Here is a 26,362-nt window from a genome sequence, read left to right as displayed (position 1 = left end):
CTCAGCCCCAGCTTGTGTCCCACCAGTGCTGTTATCTCCTGGGAGATATTTCAGGAACCAGCTGTCACACAGGCTCATCCCAGTGTGGGGCAGCAGGCTGTGTGCCCACACATTTTTTCCATTTGCATGTGGCAAAGGTATGGGTTGTAGGTTTTGCCCTGGGTTTGGTGTTCATGGACCTTCTGGGGTTTGGGGCTGACTATGTAGGACACAGCACCAGGTATCTAGCTGGCCTGGCCATCTATGTGACAGCAGTCACGGACTTTGTCGTGGCTTCTGCAGTATGATGTAGATGTTTTAAAGGAAGTGTACATGTTATTTTGGTGAGTTTTGCCATTTGTAAGATGCTACTGCTGATTTTGATGGCAGTGCCTGGATAGCTGATGTTGATGTGGGATTTCCCCAGGGGTGTGCTGATGCTGGCTTGCCATCTGTCTGTGCCTCTTAGGGAAGCAGGAGCTCCAGGATATCATGCTGAGAAGATATGGGCACACAGAGTTTGGGGATGCTCACCTTCAGTGAGAACCTGCCTGAGAATGGCTTCACCTGGGCTGGTTCCTGGGCACAGAGTCAGGGGAAGGATTCCTCCAGTTCCCCAGGGGTTTCTGGGCAGTGAGTTTGAAGCATAGCGTGAAGCAGAAGGCCAGCAGTGGCTGGCTACCTGGGGCCACACCGTGGCTCTTTGGGAAGGTGGGATGGTGGGAGGTATGTGACACCTGCAAGGGTGAGTGCAGGGTGTGGAATGCTGTAAAATTTATTATTATTATTATTACAAGTATTAGCATTGTAGGATGGGGCATAATTAATGACTCACTATGTGCTGAAATACTTTATTAAATAACCTGTCCTGGGAAAGATGTCACTGGTCCTGCTCCCCACTGCAGGGCTGGCTGTGCTGCCTGGCTACCCTGAGGTGCCCTGAGGAGCCGACCTGCCCCAGTCCCCCCAGTGCTCCCAGCCCCCCCTGGCTCCATCAGAGCTGGCAGCTTCTTGCTTTGGCTCTGTATAGAAGTGCATGTAGGGGTGCATGTGTCTGTAGGTGTGTATATGTATGTACGTGTGCACGTTTGTAGATCCATGGGTATGTGTGTGTATGCATGTGTATGCATATGTGTGTGTACGTGCATATGTATGTGTGTGTATATGTGTGTATGTATGCATATGTATGTTGTGTGCCTATGTATATGTAGGGGTCTGGAAGAGTGTACATATTTGTGCATGGAGGTGTGCATGGAGGTGTTCGTGTATGTATGTTTGTAAGATGGGTGTATGTATATGTGTGCATGTGTGTATCTACTTGTGTGCATGTGTTTATGTCCACCTGTGTGTGCATACATGTTATGCTTGTGTGTCTAGAGGTATGTATGTAGGGGTAGTGTATATATACATGGTGCATGCATGTGTGTGCAGTTGTATGGGTGTATGGGTGTTTGTGTGTGTGTATGTTCACATATGTGTGTGCAGTTGTATGGTTGTATGGGTGTTTGTGTGTGTATATGTTCACATATGCATGTGTATCTGTGTGTGTGTATGTACATGTGCCCCATTCCAGAGGATGAGGGCCCTGGCAGTGGTGGGATGTGGGAGCTGGAGAGAGCGTCGCAGGAGGCCAGCATGGCTCCAGGCACAGACCTGTTATCCAGTCCCCCCATGGCCAGACCCTGATGCTGTTCTTCCACCCCAGCTGGGCATTACTCCCTGTCCTGGGGACATCAGAGGTGAACAGGGGATGCCAAGGGATTTGCACAATGGGAACCCCAGCAACCCACCCTATCCCCATCCCTGCCTGAGTCCCTCCTCCCCTATTGTTCTCACACAGCACAGGGACATGACCTTGGGGCCAGGAATGACCAAACTGGTTTTCCCAGCCTTCTTGAAAATCCTGCACAGGGCTGTAATTACCCTTGCCTTAAATCAGAGGGGAGCCCAACACCACAGGTATGCCCACAGCACCCGCAGGCATCGGGCAGTGAATCACATCTCATGAAGCAGTGTGGCACAGCAGGAATGGAGTGCGATGAAGTGGGAATAGGGGAGAGGAGTGGAGCTGGAGCACAGGGTCCTGGTCTTGTTGGGGCAGGAAGGAATGGGGAGAAATGGAACTCCTCAGGCCAAGGAGCTGTTTCTCTTGGGAACACAGAGGATAAATTCCTCCTGAACTAGGAGCTGATGCTGTAATTCATACTCAGTGGAGTCACTGAGGCTGTGCACAAGAACTACCTGCAAAACCGGATGGGAGTTAAACTGTATGGTAACTGGAAGTCAATTTTGGAGAAAACCTCGGGATGCAAGGGAGTGTGGGGGAGCACATGCATGCGCACAGATGGACGAAGCGGGTTTGTCTTCCCAGCTCAAAGGGTAAGGCTAGGCCTGTGGGACCTGACCCAGGTTAGAAGGAAAAAGCTATTTGGAGGTTACAATGGGCAAAAGCCCTCTCCTGGGATGTTCTGGAGAGGGTTGGGGAAGTTGCTGCTTGTGGCTGGGATTGAGAGAGGCTGTGATGCAGCAGCCAGGCAGGATCTGCTGTGAGCAGTAACAGGGACCAGAAGCCTCATCTCATACCTACAACCATCACCAGTATCCCTGATGCAAGCATTTGTGTGCAGGTGGTCTGTAAATAACAACAATGGGTCAGCTCAGCTCTTGGGAGACTTTACTTGGAAAGCAGGAGCCAAACACCGACCTGCAGACCAGTCCTCTGGTTGACCCAAGGCTGACATGATGCTTTCAGCAGTTTTTCCTGCTTCGAAGTTGTTAAATACCAAGGACATTAGGCCTGAGAGGCTCCTGGTAATGACAGTGTTGACTGTGCCCAGCTAGGCAGCAGGTCAGGTGACATGTGGGTTGATGCCAGCCTGGTTTGGGAACAGAAATGATTCCTGGTCTTGAGCAGGAGCTTGGTACCAGGATTTCCCAGGGAGAGATGCTGCAAAGTGGCAGCATGTTCAAATGAGCTCTGCAGCGTGAAAGCTGGGCAGCCATGGGCACCGATGGACATGGCATTGCCCTGCTTTCCCTAGCAGAGGTGAGGGTGAGAGCCTGCCTTGCTCCATCACAAGCCAGATGTAGCAAAGGCCTGCAGGGCAGACAAAAATCAGCTGCAAACATCCTCCCAGGGTTTTTTTCCCCTCTAAGACAGTCTACTTATTTTTCCCCCAAACCTGCTTGATTTTCTCCAAACCTGCTCATATTTCCTGTGAGCATAGTCCATGAGCAGTGGGCTGGCTTGGCTTAGGGGTCCTGTGTTAGAGACAAAGCTCAGTCCTGTTCACTGGGGAGTTCTCTGAACTCCTGCATTTACCTACCTTCAGGATGGATATGTGATCTCCTACCCTCTGTCTTAACATGCCTGCACATTTGCTTTTGAGGAGATCCTGCTTACATCATTCCCACAGTGCAGCAAAAAAACGGAACTCAGGGTGGCCAGCATTCAGGGAGAAGAATTTGCACCTGACATCAAGATAACAGACTCCAGGCAGGGATGCTATCCCAGAACAGAGTCCTCCTAAAGGAGGACGGTCCCACTGGAGTCCACAACATCCCTTTTTCATGGCAGGGTGCAGAGAAGTGATTTAAACCATTTTCAGTTATGTCAAAACCAGTAAAAGAGCTGGAAACAGAACTACAATATCTGCATTCCAAATCTCTGACCTCTTGTTCGCGGCAACACATATGGTGGGCTTTTAAATACCCTGATAACCCAAATCTGGCTGGACCTGAGGTTTGGAGTTGGTTTTGTAAAGGCACATGTATTTAAAGGCATATATAAAGGGGACATTTCTCTTGCTCCAGTAATCTGCACATAGGCTGCTGCTGGCCCAGCCCCACTCTTGGTGCCTGTTCCAGCCTCTGTGGGAGCTGGCCAAGCTGGGTCAGGCTGCCACGACTTTGCTTTGTGCTCTCTGCAGGTCACGTAGGGAACGTCCACTCCGATTAATCATGAAGTAACAGAGCCCAACTCTGCAGTACAAGCAGCTCCACACTCGCCCTACCCTGGATCAACCTGGCCGTGCTGCCTGCAGCCTGGTTGCTTTGGAAAATAAAGGTCTTTCCTGGGTACAGGAAACCGCTTTCTGTATTCATTGTCTCAAACATACCGAGTAACTCAGGGTTGTTCAAAAATCCTCATGCCAGAAGGCACATACAGCTGAGCCACCTGAGGCTCAAAACTGGAGCAGGATGACTTTTCAGACCCAGTTTGGCTTTTTGCCAGAATTGTGTGCATTGTGCAAACCGCAGTTATTTTACTGCGTGTTTATTTACAGCTGGCAGCTTGTACCTTTGGAGTCAGTTGCTCAGAGCCCAGCAGATGCCCTGGCTACCCACCGAACCCCAGATTTTCCCCATGTCTAGAGGACAAAGTCACACCGCACTGAAAACCAAAGTCCAGTTTATTAAACTCCAGTACACCTCATCTCCCCCTCCCCAATTATTTTAAGATCCCTTTCACATCAAACACAATGTGAAAAACATAGTGCTGCTGAAACCAGAGAGGCCCCGGAAGCAGGGCCTGGTCAGTGTGTAACGCTGCCGGACCTGGGCTGGGTTCATCCCGCAGGACAAACCGGCTTGTGGCATCCACACGCAGCGAGCCTGAAGGTGAAACCATGCCGGCCCGCCCCGAGAACCATACTTTGGGGTCAAAGGCTGCGAATTCAGCTTACAATTACAAAAAAATAATAAAAAAAAGGTCCGCCTGGTCCTGGACAGCAGCCGGGACCAGCTCTGAGCTCCATCCTAGCCATCGCGGGTGGGGGTGGGAAGGGGGGGTGTGAGGCTGTCAGTGCTGCCCAGCCGCAAGCGTGCGGGTCCTGGGGCAAGAGAGGCTGCTCATCGGGGCAAGCCTGGGTGGGCAACCCGCGATGGGCTCGGCGGCAGCGGCCCCTACCCGGGTAAAAGCCCCTTCCTCACAGCCCTGCGGGCCGGGAGCCACGCTGCCGTCAAGCACCCGACACTGCTGCAAAACGCGCCGCTCCCAGCACGACCTGCCGCAAAGCGGGGAAGCACCCCCCCTTTTCCGCCCGCTTAAGCGAGCTCGGCTCTGTGGGCAGCTCGGTGGGCGGGAAGGGAAGGCGGCGCGGCCAATAGGAGCCTGGCGCTGGTACGCTCTGCCAATGGAAAGCGGCGCCCCGCGGCGCGCAGGGCGCGTGGAGCCGCACGTGATGACGGGGCTCACGCGTGCTTGTGCGGCGGCGGCCATGGCGGTGAGGCGGCGGCGGGGGCTGCGGGGAGAGGGGCGATCGGCGCCCCGCGGGCCTGTGGCGCTCCGGGTCGAGCCGTGCTGTGTTCTCCTCGTAGGGCTCTCCGGAGGCGGCGGAGGAGGCGGCGCAGGACCGAGTCCCCGCCGCCCGGAGCGCGGTGCGGGGCGGGAAGAGGGCCGCACCGGCCGGGGCCGGAGCCCTGCAGCCGGTGAAGCTGAGCCGGGCCGAGCTCTACAAGCCACCGACCAGCGAGGAGCTGAGCCAGCTGAAGGAGACGGAGGATCTCTTCCACTCCAGCCTGCTTCGGCTGCAGGTTAGCCGGGAGGCCCGCCGGCCCGGGGAGCCGCCGTCGGCCGCGCTCTGCGCCTCTGGGGGCTGAGCTGCGGGTGGGGGCGACACGAGGCGGGGAGCAGCGGGACCCCGGATCGGAGCTTTCCAGGAGCCGTCTGGGGAAGGGATCCCGGGCCGTTGGCAGTCTCCTGAGCCCTCCTGACCCGGTAAATCCGGGCAGCGGCCGCTTCTCTGCAGGAGCCGGGTAGGGAGGGACAGAAAGCACAGGATTTACAAGGCACCCGTTGTATTGCTGATATTGCCACCGTAGTGCCTATTACCGTCCCGTGCCAGGCTCTGTGCCTCTTTTACACCATTAAAATTGAACTCCTCCAGCGTGTAACTGCAGTGTGGTGGAAGTGTGACCGTTGCACTCCTCGCTGCAGTAAGCTATTGCTTGCTGGGGTGAGGAAGTAAAACCACCATTGCACCTGTCTCCTGTCTTTGATCAGCTTCTGGATGGGACAGGAAGATATTCTTTTTTTTAATGTCCTGGGAAAGCCAGTTGTCTGTGTTAGGGAGAGGTCAGGCCGGTGACTAGATGGCTCCTGGTCGTTGTAATGTTGCTGATTTTTATGAGAGGTAGCTTTGGTCTCCTGGCTGCCCACTGTTAGCAGGATATCTAGGGCCTGATCTCGTGGTGTGAACCTGCAGGGTTGTTTCCTGGAGCTGATACTCTGTCATACAAAAAACCTTTTGGAGAGCTATGCTTGTATGAATCACACCACTGTTTGTGGCTGAGCCTCACACAGAAGCAGGTGGGATGGAGTTGATTGCTATCCAGTACTTCACAGGAGATGGCAGGAGTGCATTATCCTTCTGCCCATGGGCTGTCTGGACTCCCAGCTCCAGGCAGGGTTTGCAGAGAGATGCTGTTGTGTTCCTCAGCTCACCTACCGCCCTTTTCACTAGGCTTGTGGTTGGTGCTGGAGGACAAGGTTTTTGTGGTTTAACCCCAGTGGGTAACCAACTACCATGCAGCTGCTCACTTACCTTCCCTGCTCCCCTGGTGGCATGGGGAGGAGAACTGGGGGAAAAAGGTAAAAGTTGTGTGTTGAGATAAGAGCAATTTAATAATTGAAATAAAATGAACTGTAATAATAATAACATTTTTGATGAAAAGGAGAGAGTTGGAAATAGGAGTAAAATCCAAAAGGAAAGAAAAAAAAAAAGTGACGCGCAATACAATTACTTGCTGCCCACGGACCGATGCCCAGCCAGTCCGTGAACAGCAATGGCAAAACCCCGGCCAGCTCCTCCAGTTTGTATACTGAGTGTGACTTTTTGTGTTATGGAATATCCCTTTGGCTAGTTGGGGTCAGCTGTCCTGGCTGTGTCCCCTCTCAGTTTCCCGTGCCACTGCAGCCATCTCACTGGCAGGGCCTGAGAAATTGAAAAGTCCTTGATTTAGGGTAAATATATATATATATATATAAAACCTGAAACCATCAGTGGGTTAACATCATTCTCACTCCAAATCCAAAACAGCACTGCACCAGCTACTGAGAAGATTATCCTCCCTGAAACCAGAACAAAAGTGAAGGGCAGGAGCAATTCCGGTTTGCATCTGTCTTTGATGGTCCCCTTTTCCCCTACAGATCGAAGAGCTTCTTAAGGAGGTGACACTGAAGGAGACAAAGAAGAAGAAGATTGATGCCTTCCTCCATGAAATTAACAGCCTGCTGAGGACCATCCCAGAGACCCCAGATACTGAAGTATGTTCTGGAGGGATGGAGGAGGTGGCAAGACCCCTGTATGGAGCAGGCTCTGCTGCTGCTGTGCAAGCAGTGGTCCTCATGGACTCTGTCCCTTGGAGACTGAAAAAATATTACATTGCTTTATCTTGGAGGGGAGAAGGGAACACTCCATCTTTAAGCCCTGGGTGCAGGTGCCTGCAGCTGTGTGGGGAGAGGAGTCCTGGTCCCTGCACATCTGCTGTTGGGTTGGTGATGCTTAGAGCATTTCATGTGTCCCATCTGTTCCCAGCTCACTGACCAGGCATGGCTCCCCAAGGGCGTGAAGGTCCCATTCCTGCAGGTGCCGTTCAATGTGAAGGGGAGGTTCCTCTTTGTGCCCCCAACTGAGATGAAGGTGGTGGGCAGCTACCTGCTGGGCACCTGCATTAAGCCGGAGGTCAATGTGGATGTAGCAGTGACCATGCCACGGGTGAGTCTAGATGTGATCGCTCCTGAGTGGCCTGGTGCCTGGTTGAGCCCTTTCCCCTCCTGTCCCACATGGTCCCTGCCCTGTCCTCTCCATTCCTGAGTGAGGTTACAGCATCTGGACATGCAGTGTGGTGATTCCCATGAGGAGCTGGGAAGTGTGGTCTTACCACTTTATCAGAGCTTGCAGCTGCTTTGGTTGTAGTTCCTCCTGAGGCTATTCATTCTCTCTGCCTGGGCTGAACGTCTTCCACATTGCTGGGGAGATAGATGCTGTTCTGCTTTGTACCTCATTGCACTTTTGCCCCAGCTTACAGGACTGTTACAGGCAGGGTGATGTTTGCAGGCTGTTGCTACTCTATAGCTCCCTCCACTTGCTCTCCAGACTTGCTTTAAGAGGGTTTGAGATGAAGTGACACCCCATTTAGCTCTAGCATGGCTCTGCTGTCTCCTGTGATCCTAGGGCCTGTTGAGCTAGCAGCAGCGTAGTGCTCCTGTCTGACTTGGAGTTCCATGGGCCTGTAGCCACATGGCTGAGATAGGGCTGCCTGTGGGACCAGGGAGATCAGTGCATGGTGTAGTGCCTTGGGCTGAACTGAGCTTTGCAGGCGGGTAAGGTGGGATTGCCCTGTCTCTCTTTCCAGGAAATCTTCCAGGATAAAGATAACCTGAATCAGCGCTACCACCGAAAGAGAGCTCTGTACCTGGCCCATATTGCCCAGCACTTCTCCAAAGAGAAGCTCTTTGGCAGTGTGAAGTTCGCCTACATGAACAGTAACCATCTCAAGCCCATCCTGCTCCTGAGGCCTCAAGGTAGTACTTGAGCCTTGCTCTTGGGGGGGATGTGAGTAGGTACTGGTTATGGGGGGAGGGTGGTGGTCATCTCATACCAGGTAACAGGCCCTTAGGAAAGGGGTCAGTCTGGGGCTGTCATTTCCATTGATGATAAATTTTTGAGCTTTGATGCTCCCAGTTGTCATCTCCCTCCACACAAAGCCTAGTCCTAAAGGTCTCTTCTCTTCCCAGTCACCCTCTGCAGCTTAGCTGGACTCCCCAGCTTTGGCCTTGCTGGCTGGCACACCCTGTAGGTACTGTATGTACCCTGTGGGAGTAAAGCAGACTGTACAAAAACACGTCCTTCCTCCCTGCTCTCCCCAGTCATGTTCCCCGCCCTTGTATTGGCTTCCCCAGGCAGCTGTGTGCGGCCTGGCTTTTGTCTGAGATGACATGGGGTGCACTGACTGCTGGGTGCTGCTTGTTTCTGCAGATCTCGGGTGATAGCTTTTTGGGTCTGGGACAGACGGTGGCATGGCAAGGCCAAGACAGGCAGGAGAGTGCTGGGGTAAAAAGCTAGCTAGTGGGGATGAAGATGGGACTTGGACATGAGCAATGTGACCTCAGGGTTACTCTTGGCTCTGGGAGCCATTCTGTGGTCAGTCTGTGCTCTGAAGTGATTTCCACTGCTGCTGAGCTCTGCTGAGAAGGAGCTTTTTCTTTCCCCAGTCTGGGGATGATCCCTTTTTTCTCAAGTTAGTCTCTGACATCTCTTGCTCCTGCACACCTGCCTTCTGGTGCTTACAGGCAAGGATGAGAAGATGGTCACTGTCCGACTCCTTGCCTGTCCTGCCCCGGGTCTCTTCAAACCCAGCCGCTTCTATCCCAGCAAGAACAATGTTCGGACAGCCTGGTTCATGGAGCAGAGCACCCCCAAAGAAGGTAGGGCTTGGGGCTGGGGGAACATGAGGCTGCTCAGTTCAGCCAGAGACTGCACTCAGTACCTGGAGGTGGGTTCATTGCAGCCCTCTTCTGTGAACAGGAAGTTTGTGGTTGGGTCCAATGTGCCATCGTCTCCCCACACAGGAGCCACTGAGCCCCCGACCCCGCACTACAACAACTCCATCCTCTGTGACATGGTGCTGGTGTCCCACCTGCACTTCTTGTCTAGTGCAACCACTGACTTCCCAGGCATGAAGGATGGGCTGGCCCTTCTTAAAGTTTGGCTGAACCAGCGGCAGCTCAGCAAGGTATGTCATGTGCGAGGGGACAGGGCAGACTCTGCTATCTGGCTAACCTGCCTTTGGCCTGCTTTCCCTTCCTAGGGGTGGGAAGGCGTGGTGATTTGATCCTGGTGAGTGGTGTGGTGGACTTGTGACTCTGATTTGAGCTGTGTTAGGTTTCAAGGAGCTCCATCCTGCCCTGTGGGTTGCAGTGAGTCTGTGTGTACTAGCCAATCATGTTTCTTGGAGATCTGAAATGATGTAGTGGGAGTTTTGCAGTGGCGGGGGGTGGGAGTGTGTTTGGGAATTTATCCCATTTCCCAAAGAGCTTTTCAGGTGTTGCCTTCCTGCGATGGGATCCATATCTCTGTTTATTGTACGTGGCTTTGCCTCAGTATCTTCCTGGCAGGGCTGGAGCTTGAGGCTGCCCAGCTGGTGATGACAGAGGCCAGAAGCAGTCGTGTGGGGTGGGCTCTGAGGCTCATGATGCCTCATTGAGCTCATGTTGACTCAGCCCTCTGTTTTCACAGGGCTTGGGGTGCTTCAGTGGCTTCTTGGTTTCCATGCTGGTTGCCTACCTCCTGATGAAACGCAAGATTGTCAAGATGATGAGTGGGTATCAGGTGCTGAGGAGCACCCTGCAGTTCCTGGGTGAGTTTCCAGAGGCCTCTCTGGGCAGGGAAAGGCTGGTGTCAGCAGAGTCTCTGTACAAAGCCTGAACCATGGGGAAGCGGGAACTGTGGCTTTTCTTCCTGATGTTGAGACTTTGTGGGTGGAATGGACAGGAGGGGATGAGGCAGGAGAGCAGGGCTGGATGGAGCGGCTTGCAGAGGAGAGGGTAAGTCCCATCACGAGTTGGAGGCCAGCATTGCATCGTAGCACTCTTAACGCTGCGAGACTACCGTGGTACCAGTACATAGTTGTACTACTGTCATGAGCTGGGGAGATGTGGATGGTGGTGTGACTTGTCCCTTCCTGTCTGCCCACAGCCACCACTGACCTGAGTGTGATGGGGATCAGCCTAGTGAAGGATGTGGACGCCTCCCTGGTGAGCAGCCCTCCGTGGGGTCTTGTTCCTGTGTCTGCCTGTGCTGCCAGCACTGCCCAGGCAGGGATGTGCTTCTTGCAGTGGTGTCAGATGGCAACACGGTGGTGCTGCCCTCGTGCCTGTGCTGCACTGTGGCACTAAGGACTGTGTTTGCTCTTCCAGCCTGTCCTGGATGACTTCCACCAGGCATTTGAAGTGGTTTTTGTGGATCCCTCTGGGCTGGTGAACCTCTGTGCTGATATGACTGCTAGCAAATACCACCAGGTACTGAGCAGGTTGTGATGGCATCCTGAGATGCTGTCTTAGGAGTGAGCTGAGGCGGGCAGAAGGTGGTTAGACATCTTGGAGGAGGACGCTGGATGTGGGAAGGGGGTGCATTGTTGCTTTTTAAGCTTTTAACATCCATCTCTAGCTCTGAAGCTCAGAAGTGTATTTTAAGATTTGGGTGTACTGCTGCCTTACCTGTCCTGTTGAATAATAGCAGAGAGTTGTTCTTTGCGGCACCTCTGGGTGAAGCCAAACAGCTGTTTAGCAGATGTAACTGTTCTGGGGCAGAAAAAAACCCATGCTGATGGCAGGGAGATCATGGAGGGACTGTTTGGCCAGCAGTGACAGCTGTTGGTGACTTGGCTTCATGTTGAGGACAGAGGCTGTCTGGAATCAGGGGTCTGCTGCTGGTGACCATGGAGCTGGGGTGGTCATGGTTGCTGGGGGAGCATTGGTGACAACTACTGGAGGGATTTACTTTCCTTTCCCCACTCCTATTCATGCTCTTGCTCTGTCCTGTCTGCTTATTCAGGTCCAGTTTGAAGCCAAGCGCTCCATGGAGATTTTGGATGATCGGATGGTGGATGGCTTTCAGGTGCTGCTCATGACTGCGAAGCCCATGCTCAGAACCTTTGACCATGTCTTCCAGTGAGTCTTGCTGTGCTGATGGGGTGATGCTGAGGAGCCTGTTCAGAGAGGAGTGGCTGTTTCTGGCTTTGGACTGGGGTGGATTTGGACCTGCCTGGTGGGAGGTGGCCTGGAGGGCTAGCATTGAGATAGACACTGGTGCCTCTTGCGTTTGGCCATTCGCTTTTACTATTTAGATAGCCTCCCAGGAGGAGGAGGGCAATGCTTTTGCCTTTGGGAATGATGATTGTCCCAAGGACCAGTATATCCTGTGGTGTATCCTGAGATGCTGCAGTGCAGTGTTTTTTCTTGTAGCCCCCATCCTGGGCCAGGACCCTTAGCTCCCCACTTTATCCAGTCTCTAGCTTATCCCTTTCAGAAAGGATTTGTTGGCAGAGGTGGCTGACCAGCTTCTCTCCTTCTCCTGTAGCCTGAAGCATGTCTGCAAGCTGCAGGGTGCCTGCAAGAAGATGCAGCTGCTGAACGAGCTGATAGATTGGGGTGGGAACTACGTGGGTGCGGCCCTTCCCTTCATTGTCTCACTGCTGGCCCGTGGGCTGGCTGGGAGAGCACTGCTGGTGGCTCACTCCTTGCCCCAGATCCCCGAGGTAATGCAGCTTGGCAATGACACTGTGTCCTTCACAGTGGGGTCTTGTGTGTCCGTCATGGCTCTGCTGGGCATGGGGAGGGGTCTTTGCTCTGTGGGGAGAAGACAGGCCTGTTACCTTTGTGGAGAATGCAGGACCTGAGGCCCTCTACTGGGGTCTGGGTTGCAGCTGGGAGGCTTGGTCTAAGCAGAAGTCCTGACTGAGTAGTGGGGCAGGGTGAAGATAACTGTTTTTTTCACTGGAGAGACCTATTAAATGAGTATTTCTGTGTCTGTGCTCGTCCAGGCACCTGAGAACATGTAGCAGGAGCGTTCATCTAGCTGCCCAGTATCCCAGCAGCCACTGCTCCAGCAGTGTTATCTCTCCTGGTGCTTCATTTTCCCACAGTGGCCGATTGATGCTGAGCCCCCAAAACACAAGGATGTTGGGCCTCTGACGTTTGGGCTCCTGTTTGTCCCTGGGTTTGCTGACAGCACGCTGGAGAAGGGACCACAGGCTGATCACCCTGAGGTGAGGGGAGCCCTGCTTGTGCTGAGTAGAGTGGAGCAGAGCTGGTGCCATGCTCTGGTTGCATATTGCTGTGAGACTGGCTGACAGTCATGGTAGAGGTTTGGCTGGCTCAAGCCATGGGCTGACCCATGTCCCTGGCCTGGCTTGGCCAATGTCCCCCCACAGGCCTTGGACTTCCGCACCTTCTGGGGGGAGAAAGCAGAGCTGCGGCGGTTCCAGGATGGCAGCATCTGTGAGGCTGTGGTGTGGGAGGCTAACACTGTTTCCCAGAAACGTCTCATTCCTGAGCAGATCATCAAGCACCTGCTGAAACTGTAAGTCATTCTGAGCAGCACCTGATTCTGGGGGACCTGCAGCTGTGTGTGGGTCACTGCTCTCTCCTGGCTTGTGCCATTTCCCTGGAAACCCCACTGCCAGCTTCATGCTTTGGGGGATGTTGTGGGTTGTTTTGGCTTTGTGAAATATGGAAGTCATTTCACTTGTGGTCCTGACTCTGCGAGCTGGTTCATAAGAGAAGGTGGAGAGGGCAAGCACATGGTGTTGTAGCTTCTGTTGATGGTAATGCTAAGGGCAAAGTGGCAGCATGGTCCCGATCTTACATGTAGATGCGATGTTGGGACACTTGATTGTTGGCAGAGCTGGAAGAGAAGCTGTTTGAATCTTGCAGGATGTTTCATTAAATCCTCTGAGACCCTGCAGTGATTCACAACACTGGGTCTCCCTACTGCATTGGAAAACCTCTCCATGGCAGTTTATAACTTCTGCCAAAAATGAGACCCTCTTGCACAGAACGAAGATGTTGCTTGGGCCTCTTGACTGCACGTTGATGGCTTTGGCTTTGAATCCTGTGAAGCTGCATGAGTTGCTGGACTGCTTTGGGTGGATAACTTGGGCGTGGGAGTAATGCACACAGATTGGTCTTCTCACTGTGACCTTCCTGTATGGAGGGATTCCTTGTTCTTGGACTGACCCTTGCCTGTGTGTGCAGCATGCAGCGTCAGGGTGGATGGCTTGGCATGTTGTAGTTCTAATGCTTTGTTGTCATCTTCCACATAGCCATGCGGACATTCCTGAATCCTCCGTTTGTTACATGGGAGCCTTGCTGGAGTCTGTGATCAGGACTGGGAAAGAGGTATGGTTGCTTCCCCAGTGGGGCTGTGGGTTTCTCTGGGAAGGGTGGTATGGGGAGGGCTGTAGGGAGGGCGTTTTAGCTTTGTGGCCCTGAGGCAGCTGCGTGGTTCCCAACAGAAGGTAGTGAAGGTAAGGAAAATTACTGCCCGCAGGTGCTTCAGTGGGCAGTGTGGTGCTCTCCTGGGATCTGTCAAGCCTTTCATGCTAACCAAGGCAGAGCCATTGAAGTTCTCTTGCTCTGGCAGCCCCTACACCCATTTTCCCCTGCAAGCATCTTACTGGCCTCCTTTCTCTGCTTTTGTCCACTGTGTCCACATAGTCTGATGATGCATCACTGTCCCACTGTGCTCCTCTGGCTGCACCTTTCAGGTCCTGTGTTTTTCAGGATATAGGCCAGGAAGTTCTGTGCCTTCATCCTAAAGGTACAGCTGGGAAACCCAGGAGAAGGTTTTTTCCTGTCATGGTGCAAAGTGTTTGGTTGTGCATGCCAAGCCCTACTTAATGCTCCAGCTGAATGTGCAGCTGAAAAGAAGTCATGTTGAGACAGAAAGGATGCATTTTGGAGGTTGGAAAATGTCCCTCTCCTACTTCTCTCCAGCTTGTGAAATTGAAGCCTGGAGATGAGCCATGAGCTCTTCCACACAACTTTGCTGGTTTTTTGTAAAACTGGCTTTTCACTTGGTTGTTGGATGGAGGAGAAAATTGTTTCCTTTCCTTTTTTAAAGAGTAAAGGGGAGCAAATCTGATCGAAAGAGTCTTCTGAGCATGGACCAGTGCTTAAGTCTGGGTGGAGCTCCATGCCAGATTTGGGATGAGGTGCTAGTTTGTACAGCCTGTTGTGTGGTGGGGTAGCAAAATCTGTGCACTGTGTACCTGCAAACTATCCTGGGGTAATCAGGGCTGATAAACCCCATGCTGAGTGATGATGCGCTTTCCTGGAGCCTGAAGGGTGTTTTGGAGTTGGACTGTTGCCAGTCCTCAAGGAATGAAGGAAAAACTCTGTTGTGCATGACATGGTGGGTAGGGGTGTGTGTATCTGCTTCTTCAGCTCTTTGTGTGCAGGCACCCTGTGAAGTCTGTGGTGAGGGACGTGAGGGATGAGGGAAGATGGATGGTGCAGCCAGCTCTAGAGATGGGCAGGATGGGGACTTGTTCATGGTACACCCCGCAGAGGGTGCTGCTGCTCTGCCGGAAAGCCCAAGCTGGGCGGATGTGAGCAGCTTTGCTCGGCTGCATCTGAGCTGAATGGTTTGGTGTCTCTTATGTCTCCTCCTGGTTCAGGCTCCTCTGCTGTGCTTTGGGGAGATGGAAGCAGCAAGGGCCGCAGGAGTTCTCCTTTTGGTGCTTCTCAGCTGCCCTCCCCAGGGTTCCTGTGATACTCTGGATATTTTCTGGTTTTGATTTTGCGGTGCTTCACAGCTCTGCCTTGGCTAAGGATGTGGTTGCTGTTTTGTTGGCATCGCAGTAACTGGTGGGGAGGCAGTAGCAGAGGTCTCACTTTGCTAGTATGTGATCTCTTTATTCCCAAATCGCTCTTGCCTTCTCCCTTCCTAGGGACATTGCTGGTAGTACAGCTCTTTGTGCTGTCTTAGAGTCTTGTGCAAGACATAATTTCACTTGCCAGTTGAAATGCAGCCTTTAGGATGCCTGTGGCTGCTGAGTGCTGCAGACAATCTTGTCCTGGCCTTCCCTCTCTCTCTTACCTTGCTGTTTTGCTGAGTGCTCCCTGGGGTGGCAGTGCCTCGCTCCTTGGAGCTTGGCTATGATGCCAGCTTGAGAGGGTGTCGAGGTGGATGCTCATGCATGGGTGAGGGAGGTGAACGGAGAGCCTCTCTGTGTGTCCACAGGCGTCAGGGCTGGGTGAGGAGGCCATGGTCAATGTTGTCTGCTCCTATGATGACCTGAGCCGCAAGCTTTGGAACCTGAAGGGGCTGCCGCTGACGGTGACGGCTGTGCAGGGTGTCCATCCAGCCTTCCGGTACACAGATGTGAGTGTCACTGCGCACAGCCTGTGCATGAGGGTCTGCAAGGAACAAGGGGGATACTCTGGGGTGACGGGGAAGAGAGAGAATTAGTCACCCTGCTTTTGCGGCTCCTGAGGGCCCTCAGGGCAGTGTGGTACCTGTTCTTTGCTGTCCTGTCCCTTGGGCTGGCTCTGCACAAGTTGGATAAGCCCTCTGTGTTGGAGGGCTTTGCTGGGGCGGGAGGTTTGGGGTGAGGGGGTGTGTGGTGCCCCAGGGTTTCTGCTCCTTGTTTGCAGCCCCTGCATGGCTGTTCTCTTCCAGGTCTTCCCTCCCATTCCCATGAAGCCGATTTATGACTTCCATACCCGAGTCAAGACTAAGCACTTGCTGCTTCCCTCGGAGGAGAAGCCCTGCCCAGCTTACATAGCTCCTTTGAGGAGTAAGTAGGGAGGGATGTGAGCAGGAGGCGATTTGGTGGGGGGAAGCGAAGGCAGGCAGCAATGCTGGCTTCATTACTGCTGTGTTGGTGTGCTGCAGGCAGGAGCAGAGCCCTGGCTTTTCCTGCTGTAACCTCTAGTCCCAGTCACCCCCGTTTCTGCATGAGACTTACTGGCCTCCTGCTGTCACTTTTTCCCCAGTCATCTGCCACATGGAAGGCAGTGGCCAGTGGCCACAGGACAAAGAAGCCATCAAGCGCATCAAGGCAGCTTTCCACCTCCAGCTGGCTGAGCTCCTCCAGCAGCAGCACCAGCTGGTTTGCAGACCTGCGGTCACCCACACTGATGTGTACAAGGTAGGGGAACAATGGGGACCTTCTCCAGACCTGACTGGTTACTGAGGAGGCAGGGGGCTGTGGCAATGGTCCCACTAGATAAAAGTGGGATTTGGCGATTTGCATAGGAAAGAGCATGGTGAGACTGCAGTGATGCCTGGATGCTGCTGTTGTGTCCCTGAGGTGTAGCATAGCATGCTAGCCTGCTTATGCTACCACCAAGCCTGACTTCACCTTCTGCCATTTCAGGATGGCTATGTTTTCCGTCTCCAAGTAGCCTACCATCGGGAGCCCCTGATTCTGAAGGAAGTGGTCACCCCAGAAGGGATGCTGAAGTACCAGGACACAGAGGAGTCTCGGCAGCTGGAGCTGGAGACGTTACATCTACCCTATCTAACCAGCTCTCTGCATGGGTAGGGGAGGCAGTGGGTGCCTGGGGGCCAGGACACAGGATGTGGCTGGAAGCCAGCATGGAGGTGCCTTTGATGTTGGAGGGTGATGGTGGGGAGTGGAGGTCACTGTGGGAAGTAGCCCTTCAGCCCACCTTGTTGAGAGGCTCTGCAGGAGGATAGAGGGATGAATGTGGGTGGGAGCGGCACCATTTGTCCCTGTTGTCACATCTGAGGTCACTGGTTTAGGGAGACAAGTACCAAAAAGCAGCATGGTTAGAGAGGAGCATATAGCAGCATTTTCCCTTTGTTCCCGCAAAGTCTCAACACCTCAGAGAGTACCCTGGGCTCGTGATGCTGTGCACATGTTTCTGGCAGGTTTTTACCCCTCTCTTGCTGAATGCCGAAAGGCTGTTTTGGTCCTGGGATGTGTGGGTTGAGCAGTGGCTTGTCTCCCTCCTTGCAGGCTTCAACAGCAGTACCCTGTCTTTGGCAGCACTTGCCGGCTGGCCAAGCGCTGGGTCAGTGCACAGCTCCTGAGCGACAACATTTCTGAGGAGTGTGTGGACCTCCTTGTGGCATTTCTGTTCCTCCACCCGGCCCCTTTCACACCGCCCAGGTGAGGATGAGGAACCTGGGCTGGCACCATGGGGATTTAGTGCTTTTTTTCTTTACCTGGGATGGAGGAGGTATGGGATGCTGTTAGGTTAGGAGGTGCTGGGAGGGTGCACAGCAGAGAGCTTGAGGCCCCTGTGCTGCCAAAACGCTGTCTCAAGCCCTGTTGGGAGTGTCTGGCCAGAGGAGGTGAAGATGCTTGGTGCTATGGGGCTGTGGCTTACTCTACCCTGTGTGCTGCAGAGAAAGAGGTGAAGCAGGTAATGATAGCACCAAGTGTCCTTGTGGCCTCTGGGTGCTGGTAGCACGACCACAGGGTGTCTTGTGATTTCTTGGGGACTGGTGGGGGGCCTTGTCCTGGGTGTGATGGCCAGGAGAAGCAGAGGCAGGGCTGTCTTGGGGCTACCAGCACATTGGGGCTCATGGGTTCCCCAGGAGGGATGTTATGGTGGTGCTGGTGCCTGCAGCCTGCCCTCCTCTTGGAGGGGACTCTCGAGGGAAGGATGAGAGGTTGCCTGCTGGAAGCTGAAGAGAATAGCATGTGGGTACATAACCCCACAGGACCAGTTGCTTGCTGACCCCTGGTAGGTGGATGGGATGTGGCCTAGAGGGAGTGAAATGAAGTTAAAGAGAGTGGTTTTGCTTTATGTGGAGCCAAAAGGTTACTCTGCCCTGCCTGTGGGGTCTGGACAAGTATTTCCCCAAAGTAGCAGGAGTAACAGCCTGATGCCTAGAATGCTTTCCTGTCTCCTAAAGTATTCTGCTAGGAGGAGCCCCATCTTCCCAGCAGTCTGCCTTTGGATGTGTGTTGTGTTGCAGGGGAAGAGAGACAGTGGGAACTTGGCTGGTGTTCAGAGCTGCAACAGAGATGGGAGCAGCCCTCTCTTCACCTCCTGCTTGCTCCAAGCCCAGGAGTCTGGGTGGGGAAAGCATCAGGAGATGATGGGTCATCCAAGGGCAATGTTTCACTTTCAGCCGGTTTCTTTTCCTTGAGGGGGGGAGGAACAAGGGGGAAAGAAATTCCGCAGGGATTCTGAGAAGGGGAAGTGCCTCATGTTTGTTGTGGACTTCCCTTTCTCACCATGGACATTGCTTCTTGGGCTGCATGTTGGTTGGGCATCTCTAATTCAGGCCCAAGTACAGCCTCTCTTGCTGCCAGGAAAGCTCATGCCAGTGTTGAACTGTTTTGTCCTGCCTGTAGCTCTCCCCAGGTGGGGTTCCTGCGCTTCCTTGACTTGCTGGCAACCTTTGACTGGAAAAACAACCCTCTGATTGTCAACCTGAATGCTGGTCTCACAGGTGAGCAGGCAGCATGGAGAGGTGAGCAGGCAGCATGGAGAGATGTGGGTGAGGGTCTTGAGCCCTTCTTGGTCAGCACCTGGCTCCAGGGTTCTTGGATACCTGGGGCAAGGAGATTTTCCACTCCTGTACTCCTGTGCTGCTGAGCTTAACTTGCCTTCAGGGCGGGTTTGCTTGTGGTATGGGTTTTTTTTCCCCACCTGCCTTTGAAGAGGTGGATCTCGGTGATGATGCTCTGCTGCTTCTGATCTTGCTGAAATCTGTGGCAATCCTGGGTGGTATTGGATGTCATGGTGTCTTTGAAGTCCTCTGCTCCTTCATAGCCAGCGTTTTTGCTTGAGGCTTTGCCTTGGCTCTTGGGGACCAAACCTCTGGTTGTGCTGGGAGAGCAGTTGGGCTCTTGAATGGGAAGCTTCAAAGCCTCGTGCCGCGTGTCTGCTTTGAGAGGCCCACTTAGCCACTCAGGTCATGGGAATGATCTTTGCTAGTCCCCAGTTTCAGAATTTGCAAGGGAAAAGGGCTGCAGTCCTCAAGGCTTTGTTACCTTCTGAGCCTTGAGAATTTCCTAGTAAAGGTCTCTGGTTTCCAAAGGAGCACACTGGTGCATCCAAGTGCACCTGTGGTCCTGCCTTCTTCCTTGTGTTTTGTCTGTTGGTCATCTTTTAGATACATGCTGTCTATCCCCAGGAGCCATAAGAGACCATGGGATTGTCTTGGTGGTTGTGGGAGGTGGAAGGTGGCTTTAAAAGCTGGGTGTAGCTGATCTATGAGAAATGGTAGAGCTGCTTGAGGGTTTTGGAAATGGATGTTTTTCTACCCTCCAGCTTTTTTTAACGAACTGAATGTGAATTAATTCTGGCTAAAGAGCTATTTTTTTCCTCACTTGAAGGTAAGGGGGGAAAAAGGCAGAAGACTGGTACAAACAAAAGTACAAACTCTGTTGTCAGCTTATAACAGGAGTTCCCAGCATACATTAGTCCCAGTGCCTGCCATGTCTGGGCCTCCCTGGGTGGGTTTAGTGTAAAGGTCTATTGCCCAGCATCTTGTCTCCAAAACTTCCCACAGGCAGATGCTGAGGGAAGTGTGAGAGCAGAGCAAGCTTGAAGCTGTGGAGCTCTGGTTGCTTGCAGACTGTGGGGATCAGATGGTGGGAGAGGATAAAGTCTGTTGTACTACCCTTTTCTGGGTTGTGATACATGGGTGAGGAGGTTGGAGGGCTGTGGACAGGGCAGAGCATCTCATCTGTCTGCCTGCGTTCTCCAGACGCTGACTACACAGAGATCAAGAACAAGTTTGTGGCTGCTCGCTCTCGCCTCCCCGTCATGTTCATCGCCACCCCCAAAGACCATGGGAGCTCCATGTGGACCCAAGAGCAACCCTCAGCACAGGTGAGCTGGGCCCTCTGTCCTTACCCCGTGGTGACTGCTGGCTTGGGGCAGTTCCCTGCTCCTAGTGGTGGAGTGATGAGCTCCTGATGGCCCTGTGAATGAATGGGGTCCCTGCCACACCCAGGACTGCTGTGTTTCAGCCTCTGGCTTTCTTCCCTCCCCAGATCCTGCAACGTCTTCTTGTGCTGGCCTCAGAGTCTCTCCGTGTGCTGGAGAAGCAGCTCATGGACCCACTCAACAGGCAGGATGTGAAGGTAACACCCCGAGGCACCAAGAAGGGTTTTCAGGCTCTGGCAAAGTACACTGGTCTTTGGTGATGATCCCTGGGATGTATTAGTAGGATTCAGGCTGTGGCCATGTGTCCTGGGATGAAGAGCAGCAAGGATGGGAGCATGGAGGCTGGTGCCTTGCTGTGCTACCCTGCTTCTGGGGGACTCAACTGGGGGTGAAATATCATTGACTGGGACAAATTATTTTGTATTCTCTGATTTATTTATTTTTTTATGACAGCAACCCATGATGTTGCCGTGCCTAATCAGTTGCGTGTCTGTGGCTGGAGCAATGGCTCCTCTGGGAGACTGTAACTGTACAAATCTGGCTTGTGAATCTAATGAAGCCCAGGGTAGTGGAGGTTTTGGTCAGATGCTAACAGGCACTTTAGGAAGACGTTATTTTGGTTTGAGTGGAGGAGCAAGGCCGTGTAGTTTAACCATCTTCATTTTCTCAGTGATTTTGTGTTTTAAGTTAAAGCTTCTATTACTAAAATGAACCTGGGAGATGTAGACCCGTTTATTTGCTCTTTGAAGGGAGGTATGTATGTTCTGGAGAAGGGCTTGTTGGTGTACCAAGTAGTGACCTAAGCAGTTGAAGCTGAGAGGACTAAAAAAGCCAAACAGTGGTTAGATACGACAGTTTCACATCGGAAAACAACCCAAATCCACATATAGTGGATTTTTTTTCTGCCTAGGCAATATAAAATGGACTTATTGACATTGCTTTCAGTTCTTCTGCATTTTGTGCTGAAAGTATTACAGGGCTGAGACCTACTTGAAGTGGTAGCAGTGTGTGTTGCAGGGCTGTGAAGAGATGAGACATTGCATGAGACGTGCCCAGTGTGCTGCAGTCACAGTGTGAACACAAGACTGAAATTCAAGAGGTGCAGTGTGAGCTGGGATTGGTTAGCTCCTGAAACGAGCTGTTGCCTGTCCATAGCATCGTCCTGACCCGTTGACTCAGCCTCCTTTGGTCCGCCTTCCCCCTGCCCTCCTTATGGCTATTGCAGTGGGATCCTTTCCCATCCTGAGGTTATCCCTCTGGTCCATACCAGTGGCCTCCTAGGCCTGCGATGTTCCTTAGGGATAAACATGGGACACTGTTTCCAGGGCTGCTAATCTATTTGTAAGCAAAGCTTGATGGGGAGAGGAGGAAAAAGCCTTTCCAGTGCAACTTGGGGCTGCCTCCTCTTTCCATGTGTCGAAAAGGGTACTCTTGAGGTTTTTTTCCTTTGCATTTGGGTCACTTGGGGACATGCCCACTGTCATGCAGGTGCAGACATGGATTTGTGAGCTCTGTTTCTTCGCTTCCAGGGTACAATAAGCTATGGGCTTGGTCAGCTGGGCGGGGAAGGGTGTCTACGTGGACCAGAGCTGGGATTTGGTGCTGATCACTGATGTTCGTGATGTGTGTTTTCCCCAGCCTAGCTATAAAAAGCTCAGAGCAGTGGGTTTTCTGCCAGCGCCAAGTTGGGCGGTGTCATGCGCTTCTGTTCATGTCTCTGCATCATTTATTCCACAGAAACGTATACATGGTTTTAAGTTTTTTCCATTTTAATACAGCTGCATCCACAGTGCCAGATCCTGCCTGTCCAAATATTTATGTGTCTGGGGTTGCTCCCCTCCATTACTGGCGCTTGCTCTTACTCTCTGTCTGCTTGATAGAAGGAGCTGCTGCCTTCCGGGGCAATGCCTGTTGGACATATGGGACCATCCTGTTATTACACAGCTCCTTCAGTCCCTGGGGTGTTGTTAGGCTCCTGTTAGCTTCTTGACTTCCCTCTTCGTTCTGGGACTCTGCCACATGTGGCCTGGTTACCTGTCTCAGGTTACTGTCTGTCCCTCTTTTGACTGCCTATCCTACTGTTGTGCAGTCAAGTGGGCTTCCTGGGGTCTGGTGAGGGCTGGAGAGCACCACCTTGGCCCCGTGGAAAGCTTTTCTCCAGGCACATCCCGAAGTCCTGGGGACAGTGGTTAGATTTTTCTGCTGACCTGGGAAACCAATAAGGTAGAAAGTGTAGTCCTTCTGGCTAGACATCTGATGTGGGTAGGGAGCAGCTCCCCTCTCTAAGGGTTGAGATTGCTGGACAGTTGGGCTGTAGTAATCCAGTGTGTCTTTTCTGGTGCAGTTTGGTGGTCCTGAGGACATTTAGCTTATCCACCAGGAGATGGCCGTGGAAGAACCACCTTGCTCTTGACACAGTCCTTGTCACAGCCTAAACCACTACAGGTTTGTAGTGGTGTGAGGGTCACATCCTTCTGATGTGAGCAGAGCCCGTGATGCAACGGGGATGTGGCTCAGCCCAGAGGGAGTGGGGTGGCCAGTATGGGCTGGAGTTCCCCATGTTTTTCCTGTGGCTGTTTTGGCAAACTGCTGGCATAACCTCACAACGATTCTCTTTGGTTTACTGGTTTTTAAGGAAAAGGGAGTAAAATGGAAGCAAGGACTTGGGAAGCCTCTCATCTCTCCTGCTTGCCTGTGTTCTATATTGAGTTGCACTGGTCTTTTCTCCCTGCAGTTGGTCTTCCGCCCTCCTTTGGACTTCTACGATGTCCTAATCCACCTGAATCCAAACCAGATTCCTCGGCATCTGGAGAGTGTGGACCGGCCACTAAAGTCGTTTTCCCGAGGCGTGGTGAAGAACAGCACTTCTGTAAAGATCCTCTTTCCTGTGGTGGATTATGACCCTGTACAGTGCTACCTACAGGAGCTGAGAGTAAGCACGGCCCGCTGGGGAGGTGCAGGGGGCTACTTGCCTAAGAGGGAGCTGCCTTCTGACATTCAGGTTGCTTGCTATTGCAGGACCTAGCTGGTGACATTTTCATGCATTTTTCTTGGGTTGGTCACTCCTTGTGTACATCTGAAATTGCTTATTCAGCAGAAGACCTGGTGAATGCATGGAAATGGGAGTGCTGCTGATGTGAGAATGACCTCAGATACAAAGCACCTGGAGCTTTTGCTGAGGACTTCTATATTTCAGTGCAGAAGTATCTTTAGCCATTTTTGTCTAGACAGTTAATTGACTTTTTGTGGCTTCTTGCACCAACTAGGGTGCATGATAGATGGTAGCTACCCATATTTTCTGTGGGATGTACAGGAATCCATAGCATGGTACCAGCAGGGCTCCTGCTGTTAGGCCAATGGTTGCATGAGCCATATTGCTCACAGGATGGCTCCTCTGTGTTGTTACATGCATGATGGCAGGGGACGAGGTGATAATGTGGGTAACGAGAACATTAATATCCAGAGTCATCAACCCCGTTCTCTTCCACTGTATGGCTGTGCAAAAGCCTCAGCAAGTTGGGGTGATATGCAAGATGCTGGGTGGCAGCAGTGATCCACACTGCATCTGGACAGCCGGTGCTTTGCAGGTGTGCAGCCTCTGTATCTTTGGCCTTTTCCAGCTTCGCATGCACTAGCTGAGCTAAAAGTTAATGTACAGAGGTGGGGCTATGATGCCTTTTCTTCAAAAGCTGCCTTGACTTGGAAGTGCCATTGTCCCTTACTGCTCACAGCACTTCTGTGAGTGTCAGCGCTGCTGTACGAATAGTAGGCTGGCTTTGGCAGGAAGGGTGCTGTGGAGGTCTGTGGCCTCATTTCCCACTCAGGGCAGAGCTGGCTTTGACATTAGAGCAGGTCGTGCAGAGCCTAGTCCTGTTGAATGTTGTCTGTCTCCAGGGGTGGAGATTTCCCACCTCCCTGTCCCAGTATTTGGCCACGATTGTGAAAGCGGTGCCTTAATTGAAAGTCCAGTTCAGGCTGGAAGATGCTGGGCCCTTTTTTAAGTTCAAGCTCCCCTTTCGCCTTAACCCAGGTTGCTTAGGAGGTGGGCAAAGAAAACCCGCGAGAATTTTTTGAAGGTTTCCTCACCCTGGGCACAGGCTTGTTGCCTCCCAAGCTGCCCACCAGCTGTGCTGCGTCATGACCTCTGCCCATGAGAATCTGCTATGGCTTCACTAGAGCTTCCAGATCTAGCAAGATACAAGCTCAGTCCTCCTGTCACCCACAGTAGGTTGGGACAGTCTTGGAGGCTGAGGAAGTGAGAGGCAGGGATGCTCACAAGGCCCCTCCAGATTGAGGTGATGTGATGTGGTTTAATACTAGGTGGCAATTAAGTATTACACAGCCACTTGCTCACTTGCCTCCCCCCTCAGCAGGCTGGGGATGAAAACTGGGGGGGGGGCGGGAAAGGTAAAAATCTAAGGTTGAAATAAGAACAACTTAATGATTGGGGAAAAAAAATGTAACAAAAAGGAAAGAGAAGGGGAAAGAAATAAAATCCAAAGGGAAGATTAAAAAAAAAAAACACCAAGTAATGCGCAATACAGTTGCTCATCACTCACTGGCTAGCAGGCCCTGGCCAGCTCCCCCCAGTTTATATACTGAGCATGACATCCCATGGTATGGAATATCCCTTCGGCTAGTTGGGGTCAGCTGTCCTGGCTGTGTCCCCACTGAATTTCCTGTGCCACTCCAGCCCTCTTGCTGACAGGGCCTGAGAAACTGAAAAGTCCTTGACTTTGCTTATATATATATAAAACCTAAAACCATTGGTGTGCTACCATCATTCTCACACCAAACCCAAAACACAGCACTGCACCAGCTACTGAGCACAAAATTAACTCTTATCTTGGCTGAAACCAGGACATGAGAAAAACCTCGAAACTGTCCCGCAATTTCCCTGCAAGTAGTGCTGCTTCTTTAGCTGGAAGGACATGAAGGAGAGGGTGTTCAGGATATGCAAGAAAGAGGGGGAGAAGCACCCAGCACGACTTCTGAAAGGGAGCAGGAAGCACAGCGATTGGGAACCATTCTCTATTTCAGTGTCTTTTCTGGTGTCTGGATCAGAGGAGGAATATCAAGACCAGCCCTTCTCTTTTGTTCCCTAAATGATGAGGATTTAACCTGCTGCCGTGAAAACTCAACCGGGAGGCAAGGATGTGGATAGGAAATGGAGCCTGAAATCCTTCTCTGCCCCATGCTGGAAGGGGGCTTTGGAGCTGAACAGAGCCTTTTAGCAGCTGCCAAGGTGCTGGAGGTGCCTGTATGCACGGGGCCAGAGCCTCTGTGTCTCTGAAGGAGTTGGGTCTAAGCAGCCCTCACGGAGACCTGGCAGGAGGCTGACTTCTTGCCTGAAGGGGGGCTAGAGACTGCTGGACGGGCTGATTGGGAGAGCAGGCGCCTTGGGGAGGCTGTTAACTGCTTGCAGCAAATCTGGCTGTATACTGAGGCAGTCAATCAGGAAACTTAACAGGTATTTTGCAATTTATAGGACTTTTTTATGTTTTTAGTCAGCGTGGTGTCAGCAAATGGCTCCGGAAGTGAAAGGTGCAGAAGAGACTTCCTTGGAAAGCAGCTTTGATTGTCCTTTAAAGAGTTATGACTTAATTTGTCTAGTCAATAGTGACATCCAAGCTGTCTGAATTTTTACTGCCTGTTTTCTCTAATACAGGTAATAATCAACTTGTAATAAGGTCTAGTAGAGTTACAAATTACAGCTGTCCTAAATCAAATATACTAACATCCCAATGAAGAAACATAGCTACAGACAAGGGTCGCATTGCCTTGTTGGAAGCAGCGTTGCATTCATTTAGTGTCTCTTGTGCTTTGATCTGAGGGTGCTCAGGAGGGAACAGAGCAGGAATTGGTCACAAGTTTCTGTAAAGAGTGAACTATGGGGTAGAGAGCCTGAAATCTGCCTCGGCAGCCCTGTCTGGGGGGCTGCTCTTGAAGGTTTTGAGATTGGTATGACTGTGTTCCCTTGTGGTCCTTGTATTACAG

General features: G+C 52.3%; 2 protein-coding genes across 2 annotated transcripts in view; one reads left to right on the top strand and one right to left on the bottom strand.

The window, feature by feature from the left end:
• Positions 1-26,362, bottom strand: part of UBE2R2 (ubiquitin conjugating enzyme E2 R2) — a 214,605-nt gene that overhangs the window by 73,546 nt on the left and 114,697 nt on the right. The gene's annotated exons all lie outside the window — the stretch shown is intronic.
• The window catches only part of NOL6 (nucleolar protein 6), a 32,571-nt gene continuing 7,711 nt past the window's right edge, over positions 1,503-26,362 (top strand). Inside the window, exons 1-24 of the mRNA XM_080371147.1 lie at positions 1,503-5,204; positions 5,299-5,514; positions 7,130-7,246; positions 7,518-7,697; positions 8,338-8,506; positions 9,275-9,409; positions 9,554-9,717; positions 10,221-10,341; positions 10,680-10,738; positions 10,901-11,002; positions 11,538-11,653; positions 12,063-12,240; positions 12,628-12,750; positions 12,916-13,064; positions 13,807-13,882; positions 15,729-15,869; positions 16,167-16,284; positions 16,484-16,638; positions 16,867-17,030; positions 17,473-17,625; positions 18,823-18,920; positions 20,184-20,308; positions 20,473-20,562; positions 23,100-23,297. Of these exons, the coding sequence (XP_080227273.1) occupies positions 4,863-5,204; positions 5,299-5,514; positions 7,130-7,246; positions 7,518-7,697; positions 8,338-8,506; positions 9,275-9,409; positions 9,554-9,717; positions 10,221-10,341; positions 10,680-10,738; positions 10,901-11,002; positions 11,538-11,653; positions 12,063-12,240; positions 12,628-12,750; positions 12,916-13,064; positions 13,807-13,882; positions 15,729-15,869; positions 16,167-16,284; positions 16,484-16,638; positions 16,867-17,030; positions 17,473-17,625; positions 18,823-18,920; positions 20,184-20,308; positions 20,473-20,562; positions 23,100-23,297 (3,489 nt within the window). The 5' untranslated portion in view covers positions 1,503-4,862. The remainder of the gene's footprint in view (positions 5,205-5,298; positions 5,515-7,129; positions 7,247-7,517; positions 7,698-8,337; positions 8,507-9,274; positions 9,410-9,553; positions 9,718-10,220; positions 10,342-10,679; positions 10,739-10,900; positions 11,003-11,537; positions 11,654-12,062; positions 12,241-12,627; positions 12,751-12,915; positions 13,065-13,806; positions 13,883-15,728; positions 15,870-16,166; positions 16,285-16,483; positions 16,639-16,866; positions 17,031-17,472; positions 17,626-18,822; positions 18,921-20,183; positions 20,309-20,472; positions 20,563-23,099; positions 23,298-26,362) is intronic.

Source organism: Falco punctatus (assembly GCF_963210335.1).
Source record: "Falco punctatus genome assembly, chromosome: Z".
Lineage (NCBI taxonomy): Eukaryota > Metazoa > Chordata > Aves > Falconiformes > Falconidae > Falco > Falco punctatus.
Note: the sequence above shows the minus strand (reverse complement) of the source record. Positions and strands in the feature narration are given on the sequence as shown.